The following is a 16839-nucleotide window of genomic DNA, read 5'->3' as shown; positions in this document are numbered from 1 at the left end:
CTAATATATTTTTAAATATTTATATTTAGCTCTGCCTCTGCTAGTCTGAGAACTCCCCCCATGAGGTTCCTATATAAACAGGGTGTGGTTGGTTGTGTAAGGTGTGGATGTGTCACTAGAGGGGAGTAAGTCAAGGACAGGAAGGAAATGAAGATAAAAGTGAAGTTGTGACGCCCCTCTCTGTGCTCTGCTTTACTGCTCTCCATATCTCTTCTGTTCTGCAGGTTGGTTGAGTGCTCCCTCACCGATTCATGCTGCGAAGTCCTCGCCTGTGTCCTTGAAACAAACACATCTCTCACAGAGCTCGACCTGGGCGACAATTATGAGCTGCGACACATTGGAGTGAAGAAGTTGTGCAAAGGCCTAAAACATCCTGGCTGCAAACTACAGAAACTGGGGTATGGAGCTGTGTGCTTCCTATCAATTTATTGACTGCTAATATATACATCATTGATGGGGCTCATAGATATATTATCAATAGGCTTTCCTGTTTTCAGTTTCTATTTTTGGTAAATTCTGGTGGGGTTTTTTCAGTGATTTCAATACCTTAAAATACAAAAGTGTTTCCCGGTGTTTATGGAACGTTTTGCTTTTATTATTACATGCTTTCTGTACTGATAGAACATGGTACATAGACAGTGTACGTATAGTGTATATGAGGTCCAAATAGGTTTTTGCAAATTAAACTTATTGTAGTACACCATACACTATTTCTTCAGTGAGTCTTTGGTCATGTGTGCTCGCTCTTTCCTTCCCATGTAAACTTCTGTGAAAAGGCCCTTTCAACATTGGCACTTGAAATGGGCACTGCCAAAACAGCCAATACACAATGTGTTAACTCTGGCCACTGACATAGCTTTCCATGCCAATACTGGTGCACTTGAACATTGCGATTCTCATGGCAGGTTCTGCAACATTTGCATGGAGCTGGGTGCTTATGCCCTCAGTGCTATTGAAGCGGTCAAAAATGAAGCATCACTTTTGAAACTACGGAGGAAATTCCCCATTACTCAAGGGATCTAGAACTTATACAGAGTACCACATTGAAATTTCATTGACTTCAAATGCCATTGGTGGTGAAGGGACAATTCTATGCCTCATTGCAAGCCATTTCTCATACATTGTAAAATAAACGTTCCTGAATTTCTCTTCAACATTGCTTTGTTTACCAAGTGCCAAGCACTCTAACATGGAACATGTTGCAGTGCCAAAGTCACTAAAGGTGTCGGCCAGCCTACTCCCAAGGAGATGTTTCACATCTACACCAATTATGCTGAACACTTGGCAGACAAGAGTTTTTTCAGACTCTAGTTTTTTTATCATGCCTACTACAGCAGTTTTGTTTTCCTGTCAAAATCTAATAATGCAGTGGAGGGTACTTTTTTTTACATCACTATGCGACCAAAGATCCTCACATTTCTTGCCTTTGGCATCATCACTCAGCAAAAATTCTGTAAACGGTTACCACATGGATAATATAGCATTTGTAGCCTCTTGGACAAAGAACAATCAGCTAAAGGACACAGTAGGGATGACTCTTTCTTTGATGCCACACAAAGCAAGAAATGATAAATATTTGCGTTTTAGTTCCTGTGCATAAGAAAACAGTGTTCCAGAATGGACTAAAAAGTAAAGAGCATCCCTCATTAACTCTGAAGAATGTAAAGATGCTTTCAGCATACCATCTAATAAGTGGCAAGGATCTCCTACGGGAATTAGTTCAGCTTGCGTATCAATTTTGACAGGTCATCACACAACTTTTTCATATAGGTAGCTGAATAACTGCAAAAACAAACAATATCACTCCAATCTTTGTTGAACTTGGAAAGAACCTTTTTTTGCAGAGCTTTTCAAGTGATACTGTGTTCCATGTTTTCCATAAGACTAGTGTCATGTTTTCACCACTATCCCAGATGCTTGGTAATAGCGCTCTTTATACATTGTCACTAAACCTTGCATTGAATGTTTAAAGCCTGAGGTGTTGGCAATTTGCAAGACCTAAAACATGCTTCAAAACCCTGCATCTTTAGACCAAAGACCACAAAAAATGAAACAAGCAAATGGAAGAAGAAACAATATTTTAGTAGCATCCCAAACATCAAAACTCAAGCAGAATAATGTTAGTCCAGTCTTTCTTATTGCTAGCTTGTATAACAAAGTTACATTGTATTGGCCCTTTCAGGAAGAAAAAAAATGACTCTTTCATCCTCTTTTTCCTTTCTTTGAATGACATTTAGTTTGTGGTTGTGTAGGTGTTTTTTCAGTGTTTATATGTTTTCCCTGGTGAGGGCTATTTCTCTTTCAGTGGGGTTTTATCAGTTATTATTGGTTTAAACCTAAAACCCCACAACCTAATTGTAAATGTATACATTATTGTCTCTTTGCAGGTATTTTTGTGGGAAAGGCATGTCCATTTCATGGCAATAAGATTTTTGCAATTATTGAGGTCTGTGAAGTGGGGGTACCCAAGCCCAAATCAGACGTCATGAAAAAAGCCCCTGTCATGGTGCAGAATGCCACTTTTTAAAGTATGTTGTTGGTATTTAAGCAAAAATATAATTAACAGGGCAGGTGCTGGACCACATGTGCTGCCATTGTCAGGCTCCTCCCCCTTATCATTACATGATGTGATGGACGTGTACAAAGCAATTAGGAAAGTTTATCTCACCATACACAGGATGTGAACACCCCTAGGGATGGACATTGTGTCCTAGGACATGTCAGACCACAGGGGTCTCCGTAGTGAAATATGCATGAAAATTAGAAGAACTTTGCATTTGATAATTCTTTGACGCTTTAAGCACAAAGATCCTATCGCAGTCTGGACATCTATGTCTTCATGCCCTTGGTAACATTTCTGGCCTTGATTGTCTGAGCTCCACAAGAAGCCCCATACTCACTCTGACCCTGGCAGCGCTCCAGATGGATGTTTATGTTCTGACAGGAGAGTCCTAGACTGCTGCAGAGGGAGGAGAAGGGGACTGCCTCTAGAGTGTGCCACCAACCACAGTGATAACTGGCTTTAGCCCCCACCAGGCAGAAGTCTTACCACTGGTGGCATCTATTTGATTATACAGGGCCTGAGTCACCAAACCTTTACTGTATGTTTTTAAAGTAGAAGTAAGATGGACTTATACAAAAAGCTTAGTGAATGGGCCCACAGGAGAACTGCTCATTTTATTTTGTGCCGCTGATAGCTACTCAACCCTTTATTCTAAGGGGCACATTTATGAGTGGCTTGCATCACGTTGGCACGACGCATGGTAGTACATGCATGACGCAAACCTCTAAGTCAGATTTATGAAACCACGGAAGGCCACTTTGAATGACTACTTCAATCTGGAGGGAGGCAACGCATAGCAAAATGCTGCATTGCCTTCCTCGCACAAGTGAGGCGTTCAATGGATGTTGCAGTGGGTATTTCCATGCAACTCCCATGGTTTTAGATGGATTCCTAGATTTACAAGGACTTGTAACCTTGGGAATGCACCAAAATCTTACACCTCCCCAGGTGAGGCATAAGGAGGAGAAATATCTAGCTGTTTCCTCTTTCTATCTGTGCTGCATTCTGCACAACACATAGAAAGAGGAAATGCCTTTTAGCGTTCTTTTTATGCAGGGAGATGGAAGGGTGCCTGCATTGGTGCTAGGCTGCCAAAAGGGTGCTGGGGAAAAGGATAGGAAAGTGCCATATCTGATACATACGGTGCCTTTCGGCCCTTTCCCTGTTACACAGAGCTGCACAGCAAGGTGGCTTCCTGTTCTGCCTGGCATCACAATTTTCATAAATTTGTCCTCAAGTTCCCTTTAGAATAAGTTTGCTTTCAAATCAATTCACCCCATTCATAATTGTGCAAGTCAAATAATATACATAATTGGGGCCTTTCACTTCCTGAGAGTGTTGTGTGTGATTTCATCATGTGTTGTGTGTGTGGAGCCAAGTGTTGTGTGAATGGTGTCCTCTACAAGAACACAGTGAATGTAACACAAGATAGAGCTTCAATGCATGGAGGTCGAGGCCTCGGTGAAGTCCTGTGCCCTTGAAGCAGCCCCCGAGCCCTGCACCCCCGACACCCCTTATCTGTCTTGTAACTGGCTGAAATATGCCTCCAGACCAGGATGTTTCCAGCACCAACACCTAAAGAGACCTCTAAGTGATGTGAAGAGCAAATTAAACCCACCTGAAGTTGAGATGTATGGAATAAGTCTCTGAGTCCTCGCCCTTCTGATCATCAGCTGGCTCTTCCTTCCCTCGAGCTGTGATGTCTGGGATAAGCCGCCGATCCTCCCGCTTCTGATCCTCTGCTGGCTCCTTCTTCCTTTGAGTTGAGATGTCTGGGTTAAGCCTCTGAGTCCTCCCCCTTCTGATCCTCTGCTGGCTCGTCCTTCCCTTAAGTGTAGGAAACATGGAAAATGTCTTCAAGTATGGTCTCTGCTCTGGTTGTATGAGGAGCTTTAATTTAAGCTGTGCTCCTTCTGATATGGATCTTACAGCCGGTGCCCTTAGTTTCAGATATTTACAGCTCTCTCGAACCAGTGCTTTGTGCTCAGTCTCTAGACGAGGCTCCGGGGCCCCAGCTGAGAGTAGACAACGAGAGTGGAACAGGGCTCCGTCGTTGTTCCTCTCCAGGCTGGAACCAAACATGACAAGTCCTGAGGGAACCCAAGATCCCTTGTGCTGCACCTGGAGGAGAGCGAGCCGAGCTGCAGTGAGAGCGCGGACAATTGACCTGGAGGACTAAAGACAAGGTCGACCTCGTCTGCATTCTGTGTACAGGAAGGGAAGAGCCGCCTGTGACCAGGACCAAGAGAAGAGACAGAGAAACCCCACAATAGAGAGGTCAACGTACATCTGCGGTGCACAGGAGCTGTCTGTGTGTGGGGACCGCTCCCCCTTCCCCCTACTGTGGAAGTACCTTGAATTACATGTTAGAGAGACCCAGGGTCATATTTTTCCCATTCCTGTGATGATAGGGGATTTGCCTTAATAATGGCCTTATTAATTAATAATGCAGACCAGGAGGAACAGTCAGTGGGCCACAATCGTTTTCTCAGTGGTGCACCGCATACTATATCGTAAGGAAACAACAAATTACAGCAATATTCACAAAACACATAGGAAGAACATAAATAAGTGAAAAGATGTGAGTGTCAGTGCCCACCACCAATGGGCACACTAGTGCAGTGGAATAAGATATGAGCGTTCTAACCCTCAGTGTGGGAGTACTTCTCTCTAGCAAGCCTAATTAGACAGTCTAGATCCTGAAGCTGCATTTATACTGTTCCAATATAGATCGCATACTAGTCCTTGTTGTTGTTCCAGTTTTAAGAGATCTAAAGGTGGAGGTCATTCGTCTGTCTCACTCTGAAACTCTGGAACTCATTACCCACCAGCCTAAGACTAGATGACAACCTAATGAGCTTCAGAAAACAATTGAAAACGTATCCTTATGCCTAAACATCTTTCACTCTAGCTAGGACCGATAGCGCTGGGAAGCCTGTGTTGGCTAGCCATGCGCTTTACAAGGCAAGTGAATTGAGCTGAATTGAACTCCCTTAGGTGTGGCAAGCATGTGTTATATGCAACATTGACCCTATAACATACACTTCATGGGCACCCTACTTCACATTTACAATCAACCACATACATATGGGAAATCCTCATTGCACAAGCTGTTCAATATATATACTACTGCTCAGAAACTCAACGTCTGTTCCAAAATTAATGCTCTAGTACCAACATCTTTTATCTGTATCATTCCCCTCACAGTCAGCATTGTATATTGAGAAATGAAGTTGATATGATTAGAAAAGTGGGTACTCTACGTAGAGTGCACCCAGTACAACGCTGTTTGCAGAGAGTGACACTCTCATGAGAAATACAACACAGAGTATTGAATAAGTATCTACTGAGAACAGTGTTCACTCTATGCAAAACGTGTAAAAAAAGATGCAATTCACTTAAAATAATCAAGTTCTGAAGGTGCTAAGGATCGTACTACCTGCATCCTTCATACTGTAGTGAAACTTTACAGACAGCCCATCTTCTGAAGCACAACAAGCAATCAATCAATCAATTAATCAAGAAATTTATATAGCGCGCTACTCACCCGGAGGGTCTCAAGGCGCTTGGGGAGGGGGTCTGCTACTGCTCGAACAGCCAGGTCTTGAGTTGCTTCCTGAAGGAGAGGTGGTCTTGGGTTTGGCGGAGGTGGAGGGGGAGGGAGTTCCATGTCTTGGCTGCCAGGTAGGAGAAGGATCTTCCTCCCATGGTGGTTCTTCGGATGCGTGGAACGGCGGCGAGGGCGTGGCTTGTCGATTGAAGCTGGCGGTGGGAGTGTAGAAGGTCAGGTGGTTGTTGAGGTACCTGGGGTCCAGGTCATGGAGAGCCTTGTGTGCGTGGTTGAGGAGTCGGAACATGATTCTCTTGTTGACGGGGAGCCAGTGCAGGTCTCTCAGGTGTCCGGAGATGTGGCTGTGACAGGGGATGTCCAAGATGAGTCGTACGGAGGCATCCTGGATGCGTTGGAGTCTCTTCTGTAGTTTGGCTGTGGTTCCAGTGTAGAGGGTGTTTCCGTAGTCCAGTCAGCTGGTGACGAGTGCCTGGGTGACACTCTTCCTGGTTTCGGTGGGGATCCATCGGAAGATCTTACGGAGCATGCGTAGGATGTTGAAGCATGAAGATGAGACGGCGTTAACTTGTCTGGTCATCGAGAGGGAGGAGTCCAGGATGAAGCCCAGGTTGCGTGCGTGGTCCGATGGTTTGGGTGCACTGCCCAGGGCAGGGGGCCACCAGGAGTCGTCCCAGGTGGAGGAAGATGGTCCCAGGATGAGGACTTCCGTCTTGTCTGAGTTCAGTTTCAGGCGGCTGTTCTGCATCCACTCGGCTACGTCTTTCATCCCTTCGTGTAGGTTAGTTCTGGCGGTGGCTGAGTCGTTGGTGAGGGGGAGGATCAGCTGAGTGTCGTCGGCGTAGGAGATGATGTTGAGGTTGTGTTGGCGTGCGATGGCCATGAGGGGGCTCATGTAGATGTTGAAGAGGGTGGGGCTGAGTGAAGATCCTTGTGGTACGCCGCAGATGACTTCGGTGGCCTCGGATCTGAACGGGGGGAGGCGGACTCTCTGGGTTCTTCCGGCGAGGAACGAGATGATCCACTCCAGAGCCTTCTCTTGGATTCCGACGTTGCTGAGGCGTTGTACTAGGGTGCGGTGGCAGACAGTGTCGAACGCTGCGGAGAGATCCAGGAGGATGAGGGCTGCTGTTTCCCCGTTGTTGAGCAGGGCTCGGATGTCGTCAGTGGCTGCGATGAGGGCGGTCTCAGTGTTGTGGTTGGCACGGAAGCCGGACTGCGAGGGGTCGAGGGATCCGTTTGTCTCGAGGAAGGCGGCAAGCTGTCGGTTGACGGTCTTCTCAAAGACTTTGGCAGGAAAAGGGAGGAGCGAGATGGGGCGGTAGTTCTTGAGGTCAATGGGGTCTGTTTAAGGTTTCTTCAGGAGGGCGCTGAGTTCGGCATGCTTCCAGCTCTTCGGGAAGGTGACGGTGTTGAAGGAGCAGTTGATGATGTCTCGGAGTTGGGGTGCGATGACGGAGGCGGCCTTGTTGAAGACGTGATGGGGGCATGGGTCGGTTGGTGATCCGGCGTGGATGGTGTTCATTGTGTGGATGGTGTCTTCGGTGCTGACCGGGTTCCAGGCGCGGAGGGTGGTGGTGGGGTGCGTCGGTTCGGCGGTTGGGTGCGTGGGCTGTGTGCCAAAGCTGTTGTGTATGTCGGCGATCTTGCTGTGGAAGAACGAGGTGAGTGAGTCACAGAGTTCTTGCGAGGGGGTGATGGCGTTGGTTTCGGCGCTGGGGTTGGAGAGCTCTTTGATGATGCTGAAGAGTTCCTTGCTGTTGTGTGAGTTGTTGTCTAGTTGTTCCTTGAATGCTGTCTTCTTGGTGGTGTGGATCAGCTGGTGATGTTTGCGGGTGGTGTGCTTGAGGGCAGTCATGTTGTCTGTAGTCGGGTCTTTGCAACAGGCTTTCTCGAGGGTGCAGCAGTTCTTCTTGGAGTTATTGAGATCGTCGTTGAACCAGGAAGCCTTCTTGCTGCCGGGCCTGCTGGGATGGTTTTTCAGGGGTGGGAGGTTGTCAGCGCAGTTGGTGATCCACTGTGTGAGGTTGTTGGCTGCTTGGTTGGGGTCCGTTGAGCTGGCGGGAGGATTCTTGTTCAGGGATGTGGAGAGCTCGTCGGAGGTGATCATGTTCCAGCTCCTACGGGGAACCGGCTGCGGGTGATGGTGAGTCGTGGTCCTTCTGAAGCTGAAGGGGACGCAGCTGTGGTCTGTCAGTGGAGTCCGGTGGAGTGGCTGAAGGCGATGTCCTTGCTGGAGGAGAAGACGGGGTCAAGCGTGTGTCCAGCATAGTGGGTGGGGGTGTTCACCAGCTGCTTGAGTCCGAGGTTGGCGAGGTTGTCCAGCAGGGTGATGGTGTTGCTGTCCTTGTTGTTCTCCAGGTGGAAGTTGAGGTCCCCTAGGAGGATGTAGTCAGCGAAGGGGAGGGCGTGCGGGCTGATGAAGTCTGCAATGTTTTCGCTGAATTGTGTGCGAGGTCCCGGGGGTCTGTAGATGAGGGTGGTCTTGGGGTCGGTGTGTATCTGGAAGTGAAGATGTTCGGCGGCGGTGAGGGTGTTGTCGGAGTTGGTCGTGATGCGGATGGTGTTCTTGTGGACGATGGCGATGCCTCCTCCTGTCTGGTTGATGCGGTCCCTCCAGGCGATATTGTATCCGTCCGGGATGGCGATGGCGATGTCGGGCGCTGAGGAGGCGTTCATCCATGTTTCCGTGAGGAAGGCGACGTCTGGAGATGTGGTGTCGAGTTCCACGGCGTGCCTGTGGACGGAGCGGGTGTTGAGCAGGATGCACTTCAGGTGGTTGCTGCTGGTGCTCGGCTTGGCGGGTGTGGTGCCGGTCCGGATGCAGGAGAAGTTGCAGGATTGGCAGCGGAAGGGTCCGTGGGAGCATCGTGGGGTGGCTCGGTAGCATCCGTGGATCCGGCCGGTGTTGAGTGCGTTGAGGGTGGCGGCGTTGTAAGTCCGGCGGGTGGGATGGCTTTTGCGGGGGCCAGGGGTTCTGGCGCTGGGCACGGTCCAGGCGCGGACGGGCGCAGAAGGGGTTGCCTTTGGCGCGCCTTCGGCGCACAATCGGCGCGCCCGCTGCGCGGGCGTGGGGGCGTCATAAGAAGGTAGCCGGGAGGGAGGGTCAGCTGGGTGGTGGGAGTGGGGCGGCCAATGGGCTGGCGGGGGCGGGGCCGCAGGGAGGCAGTGGCGGGAAAGTCGGCTGCGGGCGGGCAGCTCAGCGGCGACTGGGTCGCCCTAAGCGAATCTCAGGCACAGGAGCAGGAAGCAGGAGGAGCGTGGGGGCGACCAGGCCTGGGCAAGGCTCAGCTGTCACTCCCGAGGTGGAGAAAGAGGTCCCCTTAAGAAGGTAGCAGGGAGGGAGGGTCAGCTGGGTGGCAGGAGCAGGGCGGCCAATGGGCTGGCAGGGGGCAGGGCCGCAGGGAGGCAGCAGCAGGAAAGTCGGGTGCGGGCAGGCAGCTCAGCGGTGGCTGGATCACCCTAAGCGAATCTCAGGCACAGGAGCAGGAAGCAGGAGGAGCGTGGGGGCGACCAGGCCTGGGCAAGGGTCAGCGGTCGCTCCCGAGGTGGAGAAAGAGGTCCCCTTAAGAAGGTAGCCTGAAGGGAGGGTCAGCTGGGTGGTGGGAGCTGGGCGGCCAATGTGCTGGCGGGGGGCGGGGCCGCAGGGAGGCAGCGGCGGGAAAGTCGGGTGCGGGCGGGTGGCTCAGCGGCGGCTGGGTCGCCCTAACCGAATCTCAGGCACAGGAGCAGGAAGCAGAAGGAGGGTGGGGGCGACCGGGCCTGGGCAAGCACATGTACATAGGATAGTACCTGGTGCACACAGCTGTCCATGTCAAGTATAAATTGTCACACTGGGACAATTCTGGCTAATATCTCAAGGCTTCTTACAATACTTGTGTGGAACGTACTGGACAAAAGTCCCACTGTTATTATCACACAGAGTTACTCTTCAATACAAAGCTTTATTCCATGTTCAATACCTAAAAACACCAATGATGCATTAGGAGCACACACGTTTTGTAAACACTTACCCCGGAGGAAAAGATGGCTGCTGGATAGGATCTTGGTTACGAGCTTCGTGCTCTTCTTAAATAACATTTTACAAATGGAGCTGAAATGAGTAGAAAATAACGGGAATTGAATGTGAAGCACATTTTTACGGTTGTAACTTGGATTGACAATATCGGGAAGCTGAGCGGTAAAGTACACGCAAATAACAGGATGCGGCCGGAAGAGGAGCCGCGAGTACAGGGAGCAGAGCGGAGTTTGGTGAGATCGAGCTAGCGCGGTCGGCGTGAACACGGAGATCGGGAAGCCCAGAGTGATGCAGTAAAGGAAATTTAAACTACGGAGTGGAGCAGAGTGGCTACAGGAGTGCCAAATGTGCCGAATGTGCCTGGAAGGAGCGGAGGCAAAAGCGGAGGACAAAGAAATTCCGCATCAGCGGTGCAGACGACCAACAGGTGGAGTGTGGGCTGTGGCGTTGCGGCTTGTTTGTGTGCCAGGAAAGCTGCAGTTAGGGTGCCGTTTGGAGGCAAGGCACTCTGTCTGTCAAGTGCGCCGAAGGAGAAGAACTGTAACCCTGTCGTGGAGAGCGGGGTAGTGTTTCTTGGAGTAGCCAGCCAGGAAGATTCCCGGGTCAGTCAAAGGAGGAGCGGGCAGGGATTTGCGGTGTGGAGGAGGAGGAGGGCTAGAAAAGCTGTTTGGTGCTATTGGAGCTGAGTATTGTGTACACAATTCAAAGGCTGCTGTAAACTTGTGTAAATATATAAAGCTGGAAGAGGCAAGGGGGAGTGGAACAGAAACAAGTTCAATTAAGCATGAAACCCCCAAAGTAGCACAAGGAAGTCATACAGAAAGCATAGAGAAGCATATAGAAAAACATTTTCTAACTTGCCCCACACAAGGGTGGATGCACTGGAAGCTGTAGTAGGGAAGGCTCTTAAAAAGAATCGGGCCAAGTTAGATCGGCAAAAGCATCCCAGGGAGGGGGCAGAGTACTGCCTGAGGAGCAAACATCAGCCACTGGCAGCAGTGGAGGTAGACCATGAAGCCCAACACAAAATCCTTCTCATCCACATCAGACATATAACATCCAGCGATTCCAAAGAGTACAAAAAAAAGAAAAGACACACTGCTGCAGCTAAATCACAGGCTCCTTTTGCTGTAAATTAATCTAGGACCCTAGTTTAATTTTCCCAATTAATGCGCTTATATAGGTATAAATAATCTGATCCTTATATAGGCATAAGAATCATTACCATATTTGGACCGAGCCTATGCAGCCCAAATACGGCATGGCTAGTTCCAAGAATCAGCAACAATTTCTTAGAGAAACCTGCCTTCAGCTGCTATGGACTTCCCCTCCTGAATACTAATTTATCTAGGAAATCATGGAGTTTTCACAGAACTGGGTCTTTGAGTGACGTTATTAAGTCCAATCATACATCAAACTCGGCAACTCCAACGTATAAATATGCCTACATTTGCCCAGACAAACACACGGTGGTTTGGAGCAGGTCGACTAACTACTTGCCCGACGCCCGGTAGTAGCAAGTGCCGAAGGAAGCCGACCCTCCAGCTGACGCACTGAGAGATGCTGTCTTTTCTCTTGCCGAGAAATCCAGCTCCAGTGTTTCCAGACTACCCTTGCAGGCTGCTGGGAAATCAAGTCCTGAGAGAGAGATACAAGACCTCCTTCATTCTAAACCAAGGTACAGAGCTGATTAGACCCTTAGAGAATTCTTTGATAGATCCTTGGCAGAGAAATACTAAACTTAAGCTACTCCTCACTTACTTTTTCCCTTGTACTAGACTTAGGTTAGGTACACTGGGGTAGGCGTATTTTAGAAGCAAACGTTGAGTACTTTTAGTTAATATTTTATTACTGTATGTATTTTATACATTTTAGGCAACTTATGGCTTAATAACCATATCATGCTTACAGTACAACTTTGTAATACTTTTCCTATTATATGCCTTGTACTTTATAATCAGTATTACGATTGTAGCAGTACATTTCTTATGCTTGAGAAAGAAGACTGTTCAATAAACATCTTTTATTGAAAACACCCATCTCTCTATTTTCTCAGCACCTCTGGTGAAACAAAGCATGCACAATTGACAGAGTAAAATAACTATCTATTGTTTCCATGACTCTAGAGATACGTTTCTTATCCTGGTTAAACAAAGTTGTCATGTTTATGCAGCTGTCAGAAACTAATCCCTTCTTGTTTATTCGAGAAAGTTTCTAGTGACCTCTGAGCTAGCTGGCACTCACAATTAGGTTTAATATATACGATAGAGACCTAGTCGACCTCAGTTCCACATCTAATCTATAGTATATGTTATTCCAATGCGCAGAGCCTATTTGGGATATAGGAACTCAACTACATGGTGCCCAACGTTTGGTAAGGCGATAATTTAACGCTAGTTACTAGAGTAACTCAGTTGTGCTTTTCACACAGACCCCTTTTTCCCGTAAAATACTCCAATAGACGTCTGGAGTGGGTAAAAGGTTAATATCCGCCAAAACTGAGTAGGACGAAAATCCTATGTATTAGTTTTTGGTTTATTCAACATTGAAGGATACTGTGTTCCAAAATATTGTGCACCTAATCTTTATTGCCTTGAACTAGTTCTGCAAACTTTTTCAGTTAGTAAAATAATAATGTCTGACGAAGAATTAGCTGCAGTAGCAGCACAAGCAGTTTTAGATGACAGAAATAGGCTACAGATTGACCCGGATGCTATAAACATCCCGGTAAATGTAAGAAAAACTATAACCTACAAACTGATAAATAATGGAGTATCAGTGAGAGGTGGTAAAGTAATCTTTGTTATAGAGGCACATGAATATCGGCAAACAGAGGTATTCTATTCATGGATTCACTTTCCTCCCGCAGACGGAGGAACACACGAGTTCCACTACTACAAAGTAGAGGAACCTCCAGAGGAATATGTTCCCTATGAGGACATAGAAATTCCATTAACTTACCAAGAGCATCATCTCTGGTTTAGAGGGGGCCCTAAAACATGAAAATCACATTATCAGGCTCGCTCCACTAGGTAGACCAGGAGCTACATGGCCGGTACTAGCCAGCTATACACCACATCCTGACATAGAAAATATGACAGGTCGAGAACTGTTAGCCCAGCTGAAACAGTTAATTAAAATACATAGACGATTGGTTCAATATGTCATGCAGACCTTAACAGTACAACCTACTGTAAGGATTTCACAGCACACCCCTCACCAGGGTAACACAAACAAAATCACGCCACAGACTATACAATCAGTCATTGGTAGATTGCCTGCCAAATGGGAACAAATTCTGTTTTGGTTAGCACAAAAAATTACTCAAATTGAGGCAGTATTCCCTGATAGTACACCTCATGAGAAACACAGAATTCTGACAATCTGTTTACCAATGGGGATAGCACTACATGTGGAGGACTGTGACACTTGGGGTACAGTCTTTGCTTCAATCTACACAAAAACACATGGTGAACCGTCCATGGCGGTAATACCAGATGTTCTCAGGCAGATTCAAAATGAATACGGTCCAGAACCGGCCTTAAATCTGGGTATGAAATTACTGAAAGATTTCAAACAGGTCTCAGCTATATTCTTAGCTAACATTAAAGGTGAAGCAGCATCCGTGGCAATCCGCTAAAAGTTAAAAGAAACAGATATAACAGACCAACCATATAAGTTTGCAAGAATTATTGAAAAATCATATGAAGAAATAGGAAGAGATAGTTTGGGTAGGAAACCAGTTAAACCGGAATTACCAGAAAATCCTGAAAAGGTGTTTATTAAAAAAAATCTCACTACTCCGAAAAAGAAGTGGGAAAATACTAAACAAACACTTTCTAAAGAGAAACGTTCTCAGTCCAGAGGAAGATCTCCCCAACGGGGAGGTAGGTCTCTCCAATGAGATCCCTCTGAAAAAAGATATAACCTTAGAAATAGGGATACTTTAAGAAAACCTGATAGATAGCCAGAAACTGATACACATTCCTTTCGTACCATTCAGACTTCCTCGCAGATCTCCAAGAGAAGAGGACAATCAGAACAGAAAGAGGGACGCTTGAAGTCCAAAGAAGAACAGCACGTTCCAAAAAATACGAAAACTCAATTCACCAAAAAGAAGGTAGCAAGCATAAAGATCAGACATGCCGAGGATCTTGAGGACACAACTTAGGAACGGGGATTGGGCCCAGACATTGCTAGACAGTGCAGCAGAAGTCACCATAGTTCGCAAGATCCTGATGGATCATCTGGAGACAGTGGACTTGAATGAATGCATTCAAGTTGAAACTGCAGACACCAGGGATAGTGTACCCCACAAGTTATATGAAGAAACACTCCGGATAGAGGGGGACATAACTAGAAAAATAGGAGCACTCTTTGGGGAGAAGCTCTCTAAGGGCTATGACATTCTTCTAGCTGAACAAGACTGGGCACCTGAATTTGTCAGGGACTGCCCACATGGCGAAGAGATAATTATGCCGGCCTTCTCAAATCACATTCCAATTCATAAAAAATGCACATATGCCAGAAAATGGGCTACGGCCCAAGCTCCAGCATTATATAAAAATCATGTAGGATGGGATGAGGATTTTCCTCACCATAAAATCCAGTTAAAGAATCAACCTACTGCTCAGAGGCAGTATCCAGCCAAGCAAGAAGCTAAAAAACAAGTCAGGGAGATTTTGGAGAAACATGCACCACGTCCTGTCTCCAAACGAGATAATTCATATTGTCTAGTATTGGATTACAGACACCTAAACTCCTGTTGCAAAACATTTGGAGTACAAAATGCACATAGTGCAGCATTGATGAATAACATCGTGCGGAAAAAAATTAAAACCACATTAGACATTTCCAATGGGTTTTTCTGTCAAAACATTGCACCTGAAAGCAGGCATTTGACCGCTTTCTCAATTAGGGGACACATGGACAATTTTGCCGTCTCCCCCAGGGATTCAAGAATAGTCCCGGGTTATTTTCAGCCAGAGTAACAGAGTTACTACAAACTTACGATGATGAGGCATTATCTTATGTCGACGACATCTATCTTACAGACGATTATTTGGACGTGCACTAGAAAAGGGTGAACACCATAAAACTTGGGTTCGCGTCTGAAGGGTATAAATTCAATTTTAAGAAATCACGAATTGCCCACCTCATCGTCCTATTTCTAGGCTACAAGTTATCAAGTAAAGGCAAAAGCCTGGCAGCCAACTTTCTAGAGAAATGTGCGCTGCTCCAACCTCCAAAGACGCTGAAAAACTTACAGTCAATTCTAGGTTTCCTGAGTTTTGGAAGAACTTACGTTTTAAATTAAGCAGAAAGGGTTAAACCTCTCTGCGAAATAATCAAACCTGATTTCAAACCAACCAATTGGACTCAAAACCATACAGAAATTTTGCATTCAGTGCAAACAGACATGTTAGCAAAAACACAGTTAGAAACACGCAACAATATTCGCAATCTTGAGATCCGAGTCATCCCAGGGAGATGCGGATTCACATACCTGACCTTTAATGAAGGTGAAAAGGTACCAATAGCATACAAATCACACTTATACACACAAGTTGAAGGGAAATTCACATCTACTGAAAAAATTCTGACAGCGGTTCAAACTGCAGTAGCAAAAGAGAGAGCTCTCGCACAGGGAAAACGAATAATTATCGTTACACCTGTACCTACCTTAGAGGCAGTGACGAAAGCAAGCATTCCAAATGCACAAGCTTTACATGCGAGATGGATTCAATGGGTTAACTCTCTCTTGCCGCAACCAATGTTGAATACGTCTTTGACCCCTGCTTGAATACTCAAGAATTCTTACAATGTGAATACAAATGTCCTCTGCCAACCGAAATTCTGCCTCTAGAACATTACGGCTGTATAATCTATACAGACGGATCAGCACAGCCCGCAATCCGGGGTAAACAAGCCTATAGTGCTGTGTGCGCGATAGTTAAAGGTTGCTGGCGCGAAGGCAAATTTAGACCTATGGTCACAAAAACTCAATCACTCGGAGACTGTAGAGCTCAGCGAGCTGAACTACAGGCTTTCAAGATGGCGCTTGATAATACCGATCGCGAATTCCCCACATTAATAGTGTGCGATTCGTATTACTGCGTACAATCTTACAATGAGTATCTGCAGAACTGGGTTCAAAACGGTTTCAAAGACACAAAAGGTGGCACAATTAAGCATAAAACGCTTCGGGACAAGTAGTTATTTTAAAGAAAGAACTACAAAAGACTCACGTGATTCATACACTGAGTCATCAGCGTGATGGCGTTCACATTGCATGGAATTCATTGGCTGATGAAGCCGCGAAGGCAGCTGTGCAAATGGCTTCCGTAGCTACAATCGCTCGCTCAAAAAGAGTAAAAGACGGTGAAACGTTAGTAGCAGTAAAATCCTCAATGGAAGGCAATCATGCAGCGTTACCTCTAAACTATCCACTCGGTAATACATACATAATTGATGCAAACACCGTTCCTTTTGCTTGAATCCCTGGAGTGTGGGACAGAGTAATTCCAAACAGGAACCAGATATTAAATGAAATGAATTCATACTTGTATAGCGCACTTATACCCTGAGGCATCTTGGCACTGTACGCATACCGCTGTGGCATTTTGGCACTGTACGCATACCGCTGTGGAACCCTTCCTGGCTTTTCCCCGTGAAATGCCCACTCCTGGG

The 16839-nt window shown here is 46.7% G+C and overlaps 1 protein-coding gene across 1 annotated transcript in view; it reads left to right on the top strand.

The window, feature by feature from the left end:
- The window catches only part of LOC147693316 (NACHT, LRR and PYD domains-containing protein 3-like), a 1315468-nt gene that overhangs the window by 622886 nt on the left and 675743 nt on the right, over positions 1-16839 (top strand). The window contains exon 7 of the mRNA XM_086933670.1: positions 225-398. Coding sequence (XP_086789796.1) covers positions 225-398 — 174 coding nt within the window. The remainder of the gene's footprint in view (positions 1-224; positions 399-16839) is intronic.

The sequence above is a fragment of the Lissotriton vulgaris genome, chromosome 8 (genome assembly GCF_964263255.1).
Source record: "Lissotriton vulgaris chromosome 8, aLisVul1.2, whole genome shotgun sequence".
Lineage (NCBI taxonomy): Eukaryota > Metazoa > Chordata > Amphibia > Caudata > Salamandridae > Lissotriton > Lissotriton vulgaris.
The sequence above is the reverse complement of the archived record's forward strand: the minus strand, read 5'-3'. Positions and strand labels throughout refer to the sequence as shown.